The sequence below is a fragment of the Cherax quadricarinatus genome, chromosome 6, assembly GCF_038502225.1.
Source record: "Cherax quadricarinatus isolate ZL_2023a chromosome 6, ASM3850222v1, whole genome shotgun sequence".
Lineage (NCBI taxonomy): Eukaryota > Metazoa > Arthropoda > Malacostraca > Decapoda > Parastacidae > Cherax > Cherax quadricarinatus.
In genome coordinates this window covers 15,532,327-15,550,081 of record NC_091297.1, presented here as the reverse complement: position 1 = coordinate 15,550,081, position 17,755 = coordinate 15,532,327, and the positions used below count along the sequence as shown (strand labels likewise).

Sequence of the window (17,755 nt, the reverse complement as noted above, 5' to 3'; positions counted from 1 at the left end):
CACACCAGTCGACTAACACCCAGGTACCTATTTGCTGCAAGGTGAACAGGACAACAGGTGTAAGGAAACGTGTCGAAATGTTTCCACCCGCCGGGAATCTAACCCGGGCCCTCCGTGTGTGAAGCGGGAGCTTTAGCCACCAGGCCACCGGGCCACTTAGTAACATTGTAAATATTACCAAGAGCAGCGGAGGCTACACGTAATTTCTATTTATTTATTTATTTAATGTCTTTGCAAACAGTACATTGAGATTTTATTTATAATAGTGAGTTGCAATGCAAAGAAAGCCTCTATTATGCCTAGGCATTATGGGCCAACTTAACATTACTGACTTACAGTCTATTTAATTAACACTAAAGATTATATCATACTTGTACAGTAGGATAGTAATTATTTCTTAGTTGTACAGTAGATTATTAATTATAACTGAATATTATTTGTATAAATTCAAATTCAAATTCAAAGTTTATTCTCTATAAAGATTACAATGTTGAATTTACAGAATTTGGTTGTTGTGTGGTTTACATGTAGTTAAATAATGATTACAGAGTGTACCACTAGAACGCCTAGCATGGCTAGGCATTTCGGGCAGACTTAATTTAATTCATTATTTTAAAATATTACAAATTATGAGGTAAGTTGGTATTATGGCTAAGTGACTAAATACTAGTTTGTGAGTTTAGCAATGTGAATGCTTTTGTTTTGGCACAGTACATAGTTTCAGTATTGGAGTATCATAGGATTCATTATTTTAAGATTGAGATTAATATTTCTGTTTATGGTCAAATGGGTGAGTGAGTGTAAGTGTGAACCACCAGGTGGTATTCGTGTAGTTAGTTGATGGGGTGTATCAGGGAGATAAGATGTTTTCTAATGGTAGTTTTGAAGGTGATGAATGTCTCTGCAGTTCTAGAGTTCTCAGGTAGGGTATTCCAGATTTTAGGGCCTTTGACATACATTGAATTTTTGTAAAGGTTTAGTCGGACATGGGGAATGTCGTAGAGATGTTTGTGTCTGGTGTTATGCCTGTGGGTTCTGTCACAACTATCAAGAAAGTGTTTTAGGTCAAGGTTGATATTGGAGTTTAAGGTCCTGTAGATGTAGATTGCACAGCAGTAAGTGTGGATGTACTGAACAGGGAGTAAGTTTAGATCTATAAAGAGTGGGGGGGGGGTGTTGCCAGGGATGGGATTTAGTGATTATTCTTACTGCAGCTTTCTGTTGGGTTATTATTGGCTTTAGGTGTGTTGCTGCAGTTGATCCCCAAGCACAAATAGCATAGGTGAGGTATGGATAAATAAGTGAGTCGTATAGTGTGAGAAGGGCATTTTGCGGCACGTAGTATCGTATCTTGGAGAGGATCCCAACTGTTTTGGATACTTTTTTGGTTATGTGTTGGATATGGGTGCTGAAATTCAGGTTGTTGTCAAGGTATAGGCCTAGGAATTTACCCTCATTATGTCTGGTAATTAGAGTGTTGTCGATCTTAATGTTAATTTGTGCATCTCCTGCTCTGCTACCAAACATAATATAGTAGGTTTTGTCAGTGTTAAGCGTAAGTTTATTGGCTGTCATCCAAGTCGATATTTTGATCAGCTCCTCGTTAACAATGGTGTTGAGGGTGGCAAGATTAGGGTGAGAGATGACATAAGTCGTGTCGTCAGCAAAGAGAATGGGTTTCAGGTGTTGGGATACGTTTGGAAGATCATTGATGTATATGAGGAAGAGCAGGGGACCAAGGACACTTCCCTGCGGAACTCCAGTATCAAGTGGCCGTGTTGTTGATGCTGTCTTTAATGGTAACATACTGATACCTATTAGTAAGGTAAGATTTGAAATAAGCAAGCGCATGGCCTCTTATACCATAATGGTCAAGTTTGTGGAGTAGGATGTCGTGGTCTACTGTGTCAAAAGCTTTTCTTAGGTCAATAACAATTCCTAGTGGATATTCCTTATTTTCCAATGCTGTGTAAAGCAGATCTAGCATTTTTATGATTGCATCGTTAGTGCTTTTATTTTTCCTAAATCCAAATTGGCAGGGGTTGAGTATGCTTTGTGCTGTTATAAATGAATATAGTCTCCTGTGCACGAGTTTCTCAAAGATTTTGGATAGCAATGGTAAGTTTGATATTGGCCTATAGTTGTTTAAGTCTGTAGGGTCACCACCTTTATGTATTGGTGTAACCCTTGCTGTCTTGAGTAGTTTCGGGAAGGTGCTAGTTTCTAGTGACTTGTTAAAAAGTAATGAAATAGCATGCGAAAGGATATGGGCCGCTCGCTTGTACAGTAATGGTGGGACATTAGACAGATTCCCTGAGTTGTTTTTAAGTGACTTTATAATCTCGGTGACTTCCGAGGGCTCAGTTGGTGCAAGATAGAAGGAATTTGGGAAATTCCCATCTAGGTAGTCCCCAGCATGGGCATTAGTATGTGGGATTTTATTGGCGAGATTAGATCCTATGGTTGAGAAGAAGTCATTTATCTTGTTAGCTGTGTCAGTGGGATGTAGTGGTGTTTCATTAGGTTTAGTTAGGACAATATTCTTGTTTTTTTTCAGTTTGTGGGTCCCTAGAATCTGAGAGTGTTTTCCAGGTCTTTTTTATATCTCCTCTAGTGTCTGTGAATCTACTGGAGTAGTATAGTTGTTTGGCTTTCTTTATTACTTTGGTGAGAACTGATGAATAGTGTTTAAGAATATCTTTGTGTATTAAGCCCTGTCTATAGACAAAAGATATATTCATATATTCAAAAACGCTTTTTGTGAAACAATGATTCAATTATATTCCTGTCAACAATGGATAAAAGGTTCAGAAGTAATTATTGAAATTATGATATGGGAATACGTATTCGTAATATCACAGATTCTAACGGCTACAAATTATATAAACTAATTTAGCATATTGACAAATTTGCCTGCACATAACTTACTAGTTATTATCGTGTTTATAAGATTTATCAACCGTTAAATACTGAAGCTATTCATGAGAGAAAGACTTAAATATATTTAACATGATTTAAAAGACATGGTTTTTTTTTTTACATAAAGTATATATATACTTATGCATTTGCTTGTTACTCTCTCTGTCATCGAGTTACAAGGCATTTTTGAGAAGGATGGAAGCCAAGCAGCAGAAGATTTTAGATGTTATCGGAGATATTCCAGGAGTCTGGAAATGGGTTTAACAACTTCGGTCAGATGGAACCTGCACAAATTTTGCCTTAATTACTGTACACACCAGCCTGGAAAATCTGAAGCCAGTCGGTTGAGGCCTCGTGTTATAACCGAAATTGTAAATACAATAAACTGGAAGAAGAAATAAAGCTGAAAAAAAAAAATCAGGAAACTACCAAATGGTCCCTCTTCAGGGATACCTAATAATAAAATTAATAATAATAAAGTATAAATAATAATTGTTGTAGTTAAAAATAATAATAATAATAATGGAAGTACTTAGCATTTTAAGTTGTGTAAAGGTATAGTAGAGTGACTATATATTGTACTACAGGAGGAGTATGCTTGGTGGGCTGTTAGTGTCACCTTCGGTTGTGCTGGCATCTTGGGCAGTCTCATGGTCCCCTTCCTGCCGGAGACGAACAAGAGGCCTCTGCCGGAGACACTACAAGACGTGGAGAACAGACACAAATGGAGGAGAGGTGCACGCAACACTCTGGAAGATGATGGAGTCTGCCACACAAACATGACTCCACTCCTGGAGACAGCTCCCAGCGGCAGCAACACTCCTGAGTCTCCACTCTCCCACCAACACATCTCTCTCCACCACCAGCACATCTCTCCCCACCACCATCACAGTCCTCACCACCAACAATACATCCCAGCTGGCCACATCTGTGAAGCAGACAACCCACCAACAAACAATGCTTCCAGTAGCAGTGTATTATAACAACCGCTAGGGAATATTTAATTAATAATATATTCATGGGAAAACATTAACTCGTAGAAGTCATACAGATTCTGAGTAATGGAAGATAAACAGAATGAGATACAATGTAACATCCTTTACAAGTTTACTTTTGAAAGTAATAATTTTAAAAATATTTTGTAATATAAATCACACTTCGTTAAGATTTGAGCTGTAGTGACTATTCCATTATATGAAGATTAGTTTTTCTATCAGTGTTAGATGACAGTCGACACATAATGGACTATGGTACAGTATGGTGGGGAACCAAGAGCCCAGAGGCTCAAGAATCAATGATTTTTCCCGCATTTCCTAAACCGAAATTAAAGGAACGGTTGATTTTGAACGTCAAATTGCATCACTAAAACTAGCACCAGCTTTACTAAATAGGCTGGACAGGTACACTAGCGGAAATGGTTAGGGCGAGTAAGACCTGCCTAGGATTGGCTAGTAAGCTTACTCCAATGTTCCTTTACTCTTTTGTTCTTATTTTAATACTATTGATTATTTTGGTCAGCTGAGCCAACAGTTTCCTAACGAATGTCTTATGAATGGCTCTGTTCGTGTGTCTATTTTAAATTAGTTGCAGTTTAAAATAGTTAGCTGATGTTGGTTAGAGAAAATATTTAGTTATCATGTTTTATGTTTGTATATATTATACGTATTTATGCTTATATTCTCTACAGTATATTTGGTGGTCAATATACAGAGTATTCTGATCAGGTGTTTCATATATCCTTCATATTAAAGTATTTGATGTTAAGGTCAGCGGTCGAGGAAGGTCGTAACACCTGTCCTGCAGCTGAGTGTTACCTGACCTGTCCTGCAACAGATGTTACTTGATCTGTCCTGCAGCAGAGTGCCACTTGACCTGTCCTGCAGCTGAGTGTTACTTGACCTGTCCTGCAGCTGAGTGTTACTTGACCTGTCCTGCAACAGATGTTGCTTGACCTGTCCTGCAGCAGTGTTACTTGACCTGTCCTGCAACAGATGTTACTTGACCTGTCCTGCAGCAGTGTTACTTGACCTGTCCTGCAACAGATGTTACTTGACTTCTCCTGCAGCAGAGTGTTACTTGACCACCTGTCCTGCAGCAGAGTGTCACTTGACCTGTCCTGTAGCTGAGTGTTACTTGACCTGTCCTGCAGCTAAGTGTTACTTGGCCTGTCCTGCAGCTGAGTGTTACTTGGCCTGTCCTGCAGCTGAGTGCTACTTGACCTGGCCTGCTGCTGAGTGTTACTTGACCTGTCCTGCAGCTGAGTGTTACTTGACCTGTCCTGCAGCAGTGTTACTTGACCTGTCCTGCAGCTGAGTGTTACTTGACCTGTCCTGCAGCTGAGTGTTACTTGACCTGTCCTGCAGCAAAGTGTTACTTGACCTGCCCTGCAGCTGAGTGTTACTTGACCTGTCCTGCACCTGAGTGTTACTTGACCTCTCCTGCAGCAGAGTGTTACTTGACCTGCCCTGCAGCTGAGTGTTACTTGACCTCTCCTGCACCTGAGTGTTACTTGACCTCTCCTGCACCTGAGTGTTACTTGACCTCTCCTGCACCTGAGTGTTACTTGACCTCTCCTGCAGCTGAGTGTTACTTGACCTGCCCTGCAGCTGAGTGTTACTTGACCTCTCCTGCAGCAGAGTGTTACTTGACCTGTCCTGCAGCTGAGTGTTACTTGACCTGTCCTGCACCTGAGTGTTACTTGACCTCTCCTGCAGCTGAGTGTTACTTGACCTCTCCTGCAGCTGAGTGTTACTTGATCTGTCCTGCAGCTGAGTGTTACTTGACCTGTCCTGCAGCTGAGTGTTACTTGACCTGTCCTGCAGCTGAGTGTTACTTGACCTATCCTGCAGCAGAGTGTCACTTGACCTGTTCTGCAGCTGAGTGTTACTTGACCTGTCCTGCAGCAGAGTGTCACTTGACCTGTCCTGCAGCTGAGTGTTACTTGACCTGTCCTGCAGCTGAGTGTTACTTGACCTGTCCTGCAGCTGAGTGTTACTTGACCTGTCCTGCAGCTGAGTGTTACTTGACCTGTCCTGCAGCTGAGTGTTACTTGACCTGTCCTGCAGCAGAGTGTTACTTGACCTGTCCTGCAGCTGAGTGTTACTTGACCTGTCCTGCAGCTGAGTGTTACTTGACCTCTCCTGCAGCTGAGTGTTACTTGACCTCTCCTGCAGCAGAGTGTTACTTGACCTCTCCTGCAGCTGAGTGTTACTTGACCTGTCCTGCAGCTGAGTGTTACTTGACCTGTCCTGCAGCTGAGTGTTACTTGACCTCTCCTGCAGCTGAGTGTTACTTGACCTGTCCTGCAGCTGAGTGTTACTTGACCTCTCCTGCAGCTGAGTGTTACTTGACCTGTCCTGCAGCAGAGTGTTACTTGACATGTCCTGCACCTGAGTGTTACTTGACCTGTCCTGCAGCTGAGTGTTACTTGACCTGTCCTGCAGCTGAGTGTTACTTGACCTGTCCTGCACCTGAGTGTTACTTGACCTGTCCTGCAGCTGAGTGTTACTTGACCTGTCCTGCAGCTGAGTGTTACTTGACCTCTCCTGCAGCTGAGTGTTACTTGACCTCTCCTGCAGCAGAGTGTTACTTGACCTGTCCTGCAGCTGAGTGTTACTTGACCTCTCCTGCAGCTGAGTGTTACTTGACCTCTCCTGCAGCTGAGTGTTACTTGACCTGTCCTGCAGCTGAGTGTTACTTGACCTCTCCTGCAGCTGAGTGTTACTTGACCTCTCCTGCAGCTGAGTGTTACTTGACCTCTCCTGCAGCTGAGTGTTACTTGACCTCTCCTGCAGCTGAGTGTTACTTGACCTCTCCTGCAGCAAAGTGCCACTTGACCTGTCCTGCAGCTGAGTGTTACTTGACCTGTCCTGCAGCTGAGTGTTACTTGACCTGTCCTGCAGCTGAGTGTTACTTGACCTGTCCTGCAGCTGAGTGTTACTTGACCTCTCCTGCAGCTGAGTGTTACTTGACCTGTCCTGCAGCTGAGTGTTACTTGACCTCTCCTGCAGCTGAGTGTTACTTGACCTCTCCTGCAGCTGAGTGTTACTTGACCTGCCCTGCAGCTGAGTGTTACTTGACCTGTCCTGCAGCTGAGTGTTACTTGACCTGTCCTGCAGCTGAGTGTTACTTGACCTCTCCTGCAGCTGAGTGTTACTTGACCTGCCCTGCAGCTGAGTGTTACTTGACCTGTCCTGCAGCTGAGTGTTACTTGACCTGTCCTGCAGCTGAGTGTTACTTGACCTGTCCTGCAGCTGAGTGTTACTTGACCTGTCCTGCAGCTGAGTGTTACTTGACCTGTCCTGCAGCTGAGTGTTACTTGACCTGTCCTGCAGCTGAGTGTTACTTGACCTCTCCTGCAGCTGAGTGTTACTTGACCTGCCCTGCAGCTGAGTGTTACTTGACCTGTCCTGCAGCTGAGTGTTACTTGACCTGTCCTGCAGCAGAGTGTTACTTGACCTCTCCTGCAGCTGAGTGTTACTTGACCTGCCCTGCAGCTGAGTGTTACTTGACCTGTCCTGCAGCTGAGTGTTACTTGACCTGTCCTGCAGCTGAGTGCTACTTGACCTCTCCTGCAGCTGAGTGTTACTTGACCTGCCCTGCAGCTGAGTGTTACTTGACCTGTCCTGCAGCTGAGTGTTACTTGACCTGTCCTGCAGCTGAGTGTTACTTGACCTGTCCTGCAGCTGAGTGTTACTTGACCTGTCCTGCAGCTGAGTGTTACTTGACCTGTCCTGCAGCTGAGTGTTACTTGACCTGTCCTGCAGCTGAGTGTTACTTGACCTGTCCTGCAGCTGAGTGTTACTTGACCTCTCCTGCAGCTGAGTGTTACTTGACCTGCCCTGCAGCTGAGTGTTACTTGACCTGTCCTGCAGCTGAGTGTTACTTGACCTCTCCTGCAGCTGAGTGTTACTTGACCTGTCCTGCAGCTGAGTGTTACTTGACCTGTCCTGCAGCTGAGTGTTACTTGACCTCTCCTGCAGCTGAGTGTTACTTGACCTGCCCTGCAGCTGAGTGTTACTTGACCTGTCCTGCAGCTGAGTGTTACTTGACCTGTCCTGCAGCTGAGTGTTACTTGACCTGTCCTGCAGCTGAGTGTTACTTGACCTCTCCTGCAGCTGAGTGTTACTTGACCTGCCCTGCAGCTGAGTGTTACTTGACCTGTCCTGCAGCTGAGTGTTACTTGACCTGTCCTGCAGCTGAGTGTTACTTGACCTGTCCTGCAGCTGAGTGTTAATTGGAGAATTTACTTAGAGTGTTATAGACTGTAACATGGTTTGCTCTATGAACGTAGAAGAGGCTCTACTCAAGAAGAATAAGAAACTGGAAATTCGTGTGGATAAATTGAATGTGTGAAATGGGAATAAAGACAACGGCAGCAAAGAATTAATACGATGTTCAGCCCAAGACGGAGCTGTATCCTGACCCTGAGAAAGTTCAACCTTGGGCATAGTTACTTCTTGATAAATATTACAGTTATTTCATATATTACAGTTATTTCATATAGCTAATCTACACAATACATGGAGATACAAACACACTCAAGAAAAATTAAGTATTTTATGACCACTAAAAAAAGCATTGGTCATTACTGGGCTGCAGTCATCAGACATCAGATCAGTCGAAGTGGTTTACCATTTCCTGTAGGGTTTGACTGTATTATCAACCGCGGAAGTCTATGCATAAATATGAAAAATAACTTTTTGTAAATAATGTTTGAGATAAGACAGACAGATGTGGATCAACGTCTAAATTTTAGGGATTTATAACATCTCTATACAACAGTAGTGTTTCTATAGGAAAATTATTATTATTATTATTATCAAGGGGGAAGCACTAAACCCATTGGGTTATACAGCGCCTGTCGGGGGATGTGGAAGGTATTCAAGTTTAATTCAGGGAACTGGAGACCAGATCCAATTACCTAGATCAAGAGCCCCTCACCAGCGTCAAGGAACCTTCCTTGAAGGGTCCTAGAGGAAAAACATACTTGAGAAGCTAAAGGATTCCTTATTCATACATAAACTGTAAACTACAATATGTAATATGAAAATAAAGATACTAGCAAAAAGTACATATCTTTGTTACAAGCGCAGGTAAACAATTCCAAGGTTTGTTGTATCCGGCCAAGAAGTCAAAGGCAAACAGTGAGGTACATTTTTCTTTACTCGTATCTTTTTACCAAAATATTTACAATACTTACCGTGTTAAATCAGATATATAATAATAATAATCCAGGGAGCAAAGAGCCTTCATAATAGTTGGTTTTATACCTCAGAATAATAATAATAATAATAATAATAATAATAATAATAATAATAATAATAATAATAATAATAATAATATCTTTATTTCTACAAGTACATGTATAAGGTATATAGACCTGACATCAATGACATACTACTATATAGAAAGCTGCTTGTTAGGCAGAGCATTTAGGGCAAATTATGTCAATTTTGTCCCAGGATGCGACCCACACCAGTCGACTAACACTCAGTACCCATTTTACTGATGGTGAACATGGATAACAGGTGTAAGGAAACACGCCCAATGCTTCTACCCGTGTCGGGAATCAAACCCGGCAAGGGTAGAAACTGTTGGCCTGGTGACCCATGGACACCAGGCCGCCACGTGAGAGTACGAGTGTACACAACCAGCTTGTGTGAGCATCTGACCCACAGTAAAGTGGTTAGCCCGGCCTCACCTCGGCTGTGGGGCCACCTCTCCAACTATTATTAGTTGACTGAACTGGGCATTTAATAGAGCACTTGGGCCTCAGAACAGCTCCGTTCTGAATTACCAGTTGGCTGGACAAGATGCTAGGCTCAAACCACAATATTTATATTAAGAAAGGTAGTATATACAAGATTCACAAGCAAAGACAAAATATTTATATAGACATAAAGTATTTTTGTCCTGATTAAGTATTTTCATAAACTGCAAATATTTAATCAGGCCATGAAATATTTGTTTTAGCTTCCGGAAAATTCAACAATACAGGGTGCTGTTCTTGAGAGAGCCACCCTGAGGTCATCCTCCACAAAGATCCTTGCATGAAAGTGGGTCTTAATGATGCACAAAACAATGAATTCATGCTCATGTAGGTACACTGTGGAAAATATTAGTGCATGAGAGCAACGCTCACTTGACTCTGAGGCAGTGGTGCCATTGTGGTGCTTGCGCCTGACTTTAGGTATTTGTCCAGCTCTCTCTTGAAGGCAGCCAGAGGCCTATTGGTAATTCCTCTTATGCTTGGTGGGAGGCTGTTGAACAGTCTTGGGCCTCGAACACTTATGGTGTTTTCTCTTAGTGTGCCAATTGCGCCCCTACTTTTAATTGGGGGTATTTTGCATCGCCTGACCAGTCTTTTACTTTCATAGGGAGTGATTTCTGTGTGCAGATTCGGGACCATTCCTTCTAGGATTTTCCAAGTGTAGATTATGATATATCTCTCTCTCCTGCGTTCCAACAAATACAAGTCAAGTACTTCCAAGCATTCCCAGTAGTTCAGGGGCTTGATAAAACTTTTACGTGCAGTAAAGGTTCTCTGTACACTCTCAAGATCTGCAATTTCAACTGCTTTGAACGGAGATGTTAATGTACAGCAGTATTCCAGCCTAGAGAGAACAAGTGATTTGAAAAGGATCATCATTGGCTCGGCATCTCTCGTTTTGAACGTTCTCATTATCCATCCTATCATTTTCTTTGCACTTGTGATCGTGGCAATGTTGTGATCCTTGAAAGTGAGATCCTCAGACATTACTACTCTCAGGTCCCTTACATTGTTTTTCCACTCTGTTGGTTGGCCAGAGTTTGTAGTATACTCTGTTCTAGTTATTATCTCCTCCAGTTTTCCATAACGGAGTAATTGGAATTTGTCCTCATTGAACAACATGTTGTTTTCCGTTGCCCATTGGAAAACTTGGTTTATATCTTCTTGGAGGTTAACCGTGTCCTCAAGAGATGACAATCTCATGCAGATCTTAGTATCGTCTGCAAAGGATGATACGGTGCTGTGGATTACATCTCTGTCTATGTCTGATATGAGGATAAGGAACAGGATTGGGGCGAGTACTGTGCCTTGTGGAACAGAACTCTTCGCTGTGGCAGCCTCTGATTTAACTGTTGACCACTACTCTGTGTTCGATTGGTTAGGAAGTTGAAGATCCATCTCTTCACTTTGCCAGTTATTCCTTTAGCACGTATTTTGTGCGCTATTACGCCATGATCGCACTTGTCAGACGCTTTTGCAAAGTCTGTGTATATTACATCTGCATTCTGTTTTTCTTCCAGTGCATCCAAGGCCATAGCATAGTGATCCAGTAGTTGTGAGAGGCAGGAGCGACCTGCCCTGAGCCCATGTTGCCATGGATTGTGCAGTTTTTGGGAATCCAGGTGGTTTGCAATCATGCTTCTTAGCATTCTTTCAAAGATTTTTATGATGTGGGACGTTAGAGCTATCGGTCTATAGTTCTTAGCTAATACTTTGTTGCCACCCTTATGGAGTGGGGCTATATCCGTTGTTTTAAGTGACTGACTGGAATTTCACCTATGTCTAAACTCCTTCTCCATAGTATACTTAGGGCACGTGAGAGGCGTTTCTTGCAGTTCTTAATGAACACGGAGTTCCACGAATCTGGGCCTGGGGCTGAGTGGATGGGCATGTTGTCAATGGCTTTTTCAGAGTCTATCGGAGTTAGGGTAATGTCGGAAATCTGGCATACATTGATGGAGTTTTGAGGCTAATTCATGAAGAAATCACATGGATTGTCGAGCCTCAGACTGATTAGTGGCTCACTAAACACAGAGTCGTACTGGGATTTCAGTATTTCACTCATTTCCTTATTGTCATCTGTGTAAGTCCCATCCTGTCTGAGTAAGGGCCCGATACTAGATGTGGTATTTGCCTTGTTTGTGGAATATGAAAAGAAATATTTCGAATTTCTTTCAATTTCACAAATAGCTTTAAGCTCATGTCTCTCCTGGTTCCTGTAAGGGTAAAGGAGGTTTAATGTGCCAGGGGCTTAGCCTTCCAGCAAGTGTGCATGAGAGCGTCAGATAGGAGCAAGTAGAGGCAAATGGTTTTTATGACTTGATGTACTGTTGGAGTGTTTACCTGGAGTTTACCTGGAGAGAGTTGAGTAAAGTAACAATACAAAAGGATTCAGAAAAACCGGACTTGAGTCCTGGAGGTGGGAAGTACAGGATGCGACCCACGCCAGTCCACTAACACCCAGGTACCCATTTTACTGATGGGGAACATAGACAACAGGTGTAAAGAAACACACCCAATGTTTATACCCTGGCTGGGAATCGAACCCAGACTCTCGCCGTGTGAAGCGAGAGCTTTAGCCACCAGGCTAAAGCTACATTCATTAGGCACCTCTTAGTTCTCTTCCTGAACTTAAAATTGCACTTAATTAGTTTCGTTTTTTGTTATCCCTTAAACACTGCAGCTGACAGATATTCACTGACTTCATTGGGTTATCCTGGGTAGCTAACCCTCCTGATTAAAAATCCGAACAAAATCTTATATTACACCTATGTCAGTGAAGGCAGAGGTTCCTCTGGCGCTACTTGCTAGTGTGTGGCAGAGTTGACTACAGGAGTTGTGGTTGGTGGTATTTGTTTGCATACTTACTATTTAAATAAGAAACAAGAAGTTGATTTTTATTGCTCCATGTTTCTTTGCTAGTTGTACTATTTGACCACGTCTGCCCGAAATGCCTAGGCATGCTAGTATGATTGATTACTAACTCATGCATTAGACAACATACTCCACCTCTTTTCAAGTCTTAACTTGTTAAATATACAAAACATTCACACTTATTATTGTGCCTACTACATACACAGAACACAAATATAAACCCTCCTCTCAAACTCCTCCTTGATAACTATAACAGAACACACAACCATAATACTAGACACAGATCACTCTTCGATATCGCCCTTGTTCATCTCTTCCTATGCAAAAATGCTATGCATGTAAAAGGCTCGAAAATCTGGAATTCATTGCCAGAACACACGAAAGGACCTATGTCTGCACATCAGTTTAAGGCCCTAATAAGAAATCACCTCATCACCCAAAATTAACCAGAAAAACCGAACCTAATCACTACCAGTTTCTCAAAAGCTGCTCATATTGTGCTGATGAATGCTCAACCACTTACTGCTTCGAAATTAGGATGTCTGTTTTTTTCACTGTTTTAAATGGTAGTTGATTGTAATACAGTGCATCATAATGTAATTTGTTCCATTGTAATACCAAATTTCATTGTTTTAAATAGTACTAAACTGTAATACATCATATTGTAAATTGTTTTAAATTGTTACATTGTAATACTGTAATCTTTATTAACTGATTTAACAGTGTAATAAGCCTCTACAAGACTTATCAAAACCATGTAGCATCACCTGATGTAATATTCAATTCTCCTGTACTCACTCTAACTCATCTAATGACCATATGAACTATGTATTATTGCCTTACTATTCTTATATTATTCTCTAAGTTTGCCCGAAATGCTCAGCATACAGAGGGACTTTTGTCATGTACACCCATCTATTATATTCCTCTGTACAACCATATAATTTGTCAAAATAAAAAATCTAAATCTAAATCTAACATGTGGTGACCAGGAACTGTACTTGTAATGCCCGCCTCTGACGATTGTAAAATTCCAGGTGATCAACAGCCTTACATCTTGGAAGTCATTCATGGGGATCATATTAAAGAAAGTTAGGAAGAAACTCGTGTGTTACTGAAAATTACTTTCATTACAATTGTCTTCATTTTAAGTGAAGAAAACTTTAAGTAGTGTATAAAGGTAGAGAGAGAGAGAGGTTGTGAGAGGCTGGTGATGTGAAGGTTCTTGTGACCATAACAATCATGTCGTGCTGGCACACCTTCAACATATATTTGTGTTTAATAGTGCTTGTGGCTTGTAGTAATGTATTATCCAGCACGCAGGATACAAGTACGGTTGGTGGAGGGGTTGTGGAGGGCATCAACCTGTCTAAATACCACGCTTATGAGGAAGTAATGGCACTAGCTGAGGGGTTAAAGTCGCAACATCCACATCTGGTGGATTATTATAGTGTGGGCAAGTCTGTCCAGGGACGAGATCTGTTAGTTATCAAGATAAGTGAAGATGTGCAGCATCGAGGTATTACTGAGCCCATGGTGAAGTATGTAGGTAACATGCATGGTGACGAGACTGTGGGGAGGGAGGTGGTGATAGCACTGATCCAGTACTTACTTCAAGGTTATCTTGATCACAACTCAAGGATAACTAAACTACTCAACACCACAGAGGTGCATATCATGCCTTCCATGAACCCTGATGGATTTAAAATAGCTAAGGTGAGCAAACTAAATTGTATTAACGACATTTGATTTTGTATATAATTCACATTACTCTTATTACATTCAGGGAAAATTCTAAACCCATAAGGGTCATGCAGCACATGAGGACTGGGATCCAGGGAAGGATTAATAATTGTGTTATACTTGAATGTTGGTACTCGGCATATTTTAGCAGTGATATGTAGTTTAAACGGCATATAGTTTACAGTGCCTGGTGGCAAAAGCTCTCGCTTCACACGGTGAAGGTCCAGGTTCGATTCCCGGCAAAGGGCTGGAAACACTGGATGTGTTTCCTTACACTGGTTGTCTATGTTCACCTACGCTGTATAGCCCTTGTGGTTTAGTGCTTCTTTTTGATTATAATAATAATAATATGTTCACCTATCAGTAAAATGGGTACCTGGGTGTTAGTCGACTGGTGTGGGTTACATCCTGGGACAAAACTGACCTAATATGCCCAAAATGTTCTGTATAACAAGCGGCTTTCTATATAGTAGTATGTCATTGATGTCAGCTAGGACTGTATACAGTGGAACCTCAAAAATCGAACTTAATCCGTTCCAGGAGCTAGTTCTAAATTTGAAAAGTCTGAAATTCGAAGCAATATTTCCCATAAGAAATAATGGAAATACAATTTATTTATTTATTTATTTAACAATTTGAGCACACATACAGAGGTACAAAAAATACAGATAAGAGCAGCATGCCAAAGCCACTTATACTATGCATAGCATTACGGGCTGGCTTAAAATTAACTTAAGATTAACTAAGCAATGATGAAATCAGTGATAAACATTAATGTAAACAGATTACTATAAAGCACAAGTGAGTATTACAAAGACAGGTCATATGGTTGCATTCAGTCATATGAAGGATTCTGTTAGGTAGTGTATTTAAAAAATAATAAAGTTAGATTGGGTTTTAGGTTTAACATTTATGTGATATAATTGTGAGAAACATTTAAGATATACAATTTATAAGGTTCAGTTATTCAGTATTTATTTGGTTTTGGGTGAGTTTACCTGGAGTTTACCTGGAGAGAGTTTCGGGGGTCAATGCCCCCGCGGCCCTGAGTAAGTGATCTTTGAGAAGAGACTTGAATTTATAAACAGGTAGTGTTTCTTTTATATTTACAGGTAATGAGTTCCAGATTTTAGGGCCTTTTATGTGCATTGAGTTTTTGCATAGTGTGAGATGGACACGAGGAACATCAAAGAGTGATCTGTGCCTTGTGTTATGGTCATGTGTTCTGTTGAGGTTGGCAAGGAGATGTTTGAGGGGAGGGTTAATATCAGAGTTAAGTGTTCTATGTATGTAATAGGTGCAGTAATAAGTATGGATGTTTTGTATGGTGAGTAGGTTTAGTGTATTGAATATTGGTGGAGTGTGCTGCCTATAGTGAGAATTTGTTATCATTCTAACTGCAGCCTTTTGTTGGGTAATTAGTGGTCTGAGATGGTTACTTGTTGTTGAGCCCCATGCACAAATTCCATAGGTGAGATAGGGGTAAATAAGAGAGTGATATAGGGCCAGGAGGGCTGACTGTGGAGCATAATACCGTATCTTCGATAGTATGCCTACAGTTAATCCATTCCAGAAACCCAAAAATATTCACACAAAAAATACATTTTATAGAGATTAATTACAGTTTTACATACAACAAATACTTTAGTTTTTAATTATGTATAGTAATACATATAAAATAGCATTTTTACTTACCTTTATTGAAGATTGGTGATGGCATCTGGAAGATAGGGAGGAGGAGAGAGGGAGTTGGGGTTAGTGTTTGGAAGGAGAATCCCCCTCCATGAGGACTTCAGGTAAAGCCATCTCAGGGGTTACTTCCCTTTTCTGTCTTTTAATGCCACTAGGACCAGCTTGAGGGTCACTGGACCCCTGTCTCACAAAATAACTGTCCACAGTCCTCTGTTTCTGGCACCTCTTTAACATTTCCCTAAAATGGGACATGGTTCTGTCACTGAACTTGTTGCAAAGATGGCTTGTTTCAGTTTGCTCAGGGTGGTACTTCTGCACAAACATTTGGACATCATTCCACTTGGCACAAATCTCCTTAATCTTTGAAGAAGGCACCTCATCCACTCCCTATATTAACACCTTTCGCAACATCAGCTTCCTTGATTTGTTCTTTCTTTGACAGGATAGAACCGATGGTTGACCTGTTTTTCCCATACATCCTGGCAAGCTCAACAAGTCTCACACCACTCTCATACTTCTGTATTATTTCCTTCTTCACATCTATGGTGTTTCTCACTTTCTTTACCACAGGGGTACCACTAGCAAATTTCTTTGGGGCCCATGGCAGCTTATTTCACAGTCCTACAAGCACTAAAAACAACGAAATAATCGTAAAATGCATGAATGAGAGCGCAGGTTAGTGTTCACTCAAGCATAAACAAAGCTAGACTGCTCACGGCGCCTGCGCGGGGACGCGGACAGAGCGGGCGGCAGACAGGTCCCGTACCCGGCGGTCCGAAAATAGGGGCGCATTCGATAATAGGGACACAGTTTGTCCGAAAAAATGGTCCTATTTTCGAAACGTTCGATATGTGATACGTTCGATTTTTGAGGTTCCACTGTACCTTGTACAATTTTTTTTTTTTCAACAAGTCGGCCGTCTCCCACTGAGGCAGGGTGACCCAAAAAGAAAGAAAATCCCCAAAAAGAAAATACTGTCATCATCATTCAACACCTCACTCACACATAATCACTGTTTTTGCAGAGGTGCCCAGAACACAACAGTTTAGAAGCATATACCTATAAAGATACACAACATATCCCTCCAAACTGCCAATATCCCGAACCCCTCCTTTAGAGTGCAGGCATTGTACTTCCCATTTCCAGGACTCAAGTCCGGCTATATAAAAGTAACTGGTTTCCCTGAATCCCTTCACTAAATATTACCCTGCTTACACTCCAACAGCTCGTCAGGTCCCAAATACCATTCGTCTCCATTCACTCCTATCGAACACGCTCATGCACACCTGCTGGAAGTCCAAGCCCCTTGCCCACAAAACCTCCCTTACCCACAAAACCTCCCTTACCCCTTCCTTCCAACCTTTTCAAGGACAACCCCTACCCCGCCTTCCTTCCCGTACAGATTTATACGCTCTCCATGTCATTCTACTTTGATCCATTCTCTCTAAATGACCAAACCACCTCAACAACCCCTCTTCAGCCCTCTGAATTATATTTTTATTAACTCCACACCTTCTCCTAATTTCCACACACTGAATTTTCTGCATAATATTTACACCACATATTGCCCTTAGACACGACATCACTGCCTCTAACCACCTCCTCGTTGCTGCATTTACAACCCAAGCTTCACACCCATATAAAAGTGTTGGTACTACTATACTTTCATACTTTCCCTTCTTTGCCTCTATAGATAACATTTTTTGTCTCCGCATATACCTCAACGCACCACTCGCCTTTTTTCCCTCATCAATT

At 41.7% G+C, this 17,755-nt stretch overlaps 2 protein-coding genes across 7 annotated transcripts in view; both read left to right on the top strand.

The window, feature by feature from the left end:
• Nucleotides 1–4,611, top strand: part of LOC128692366 (solute carrier family 22 member 20) — a 163,210-nt gene extending 158,599 nt beyond the window's left edge. The window contains exon 12 of the mRNA XM_070080630.1: nt 3,507–4,611. Coding sequence (XP_069936731.1) covers nt 3,507–3,902 — 396 coding nt within the window. The 3' untranslated portion in view covers nt 3,903–4,611. The remainder of the gene's footprint in view (nt 1–3,506) is intronic.
• A 9,146-nt stretch (nt 4,612–13,757) lies between these two features.
• The window catches only part of LOC128694145 (carboxypeptidase D), a 346,813-nt gene continuing 342,815 nt past the window's right edge, over nt 13,758–17,755 (top strand). For 3 of the 6 annotated variants that reach the window (XM_070080597.1, XM_070080604.1, XM_070080592.1), the window contains exon 1: nt 13,759–14,281. In XM_070080597.1, coding sequence (XP_069936698.1) covers nt 13,808–14,281 — 474 coding nt within the window. In that variant the 5' untranslated portion in view covers nt 13,759–13,807. Of the gene's footprint in view, nt 14,282–17,755 lie in introns of all 6 variants that reach the window. The other 3 variants (XM_070080611.1, XM_070080618.1, XM_070080625.1) reach the window with 2 other exon arrangements.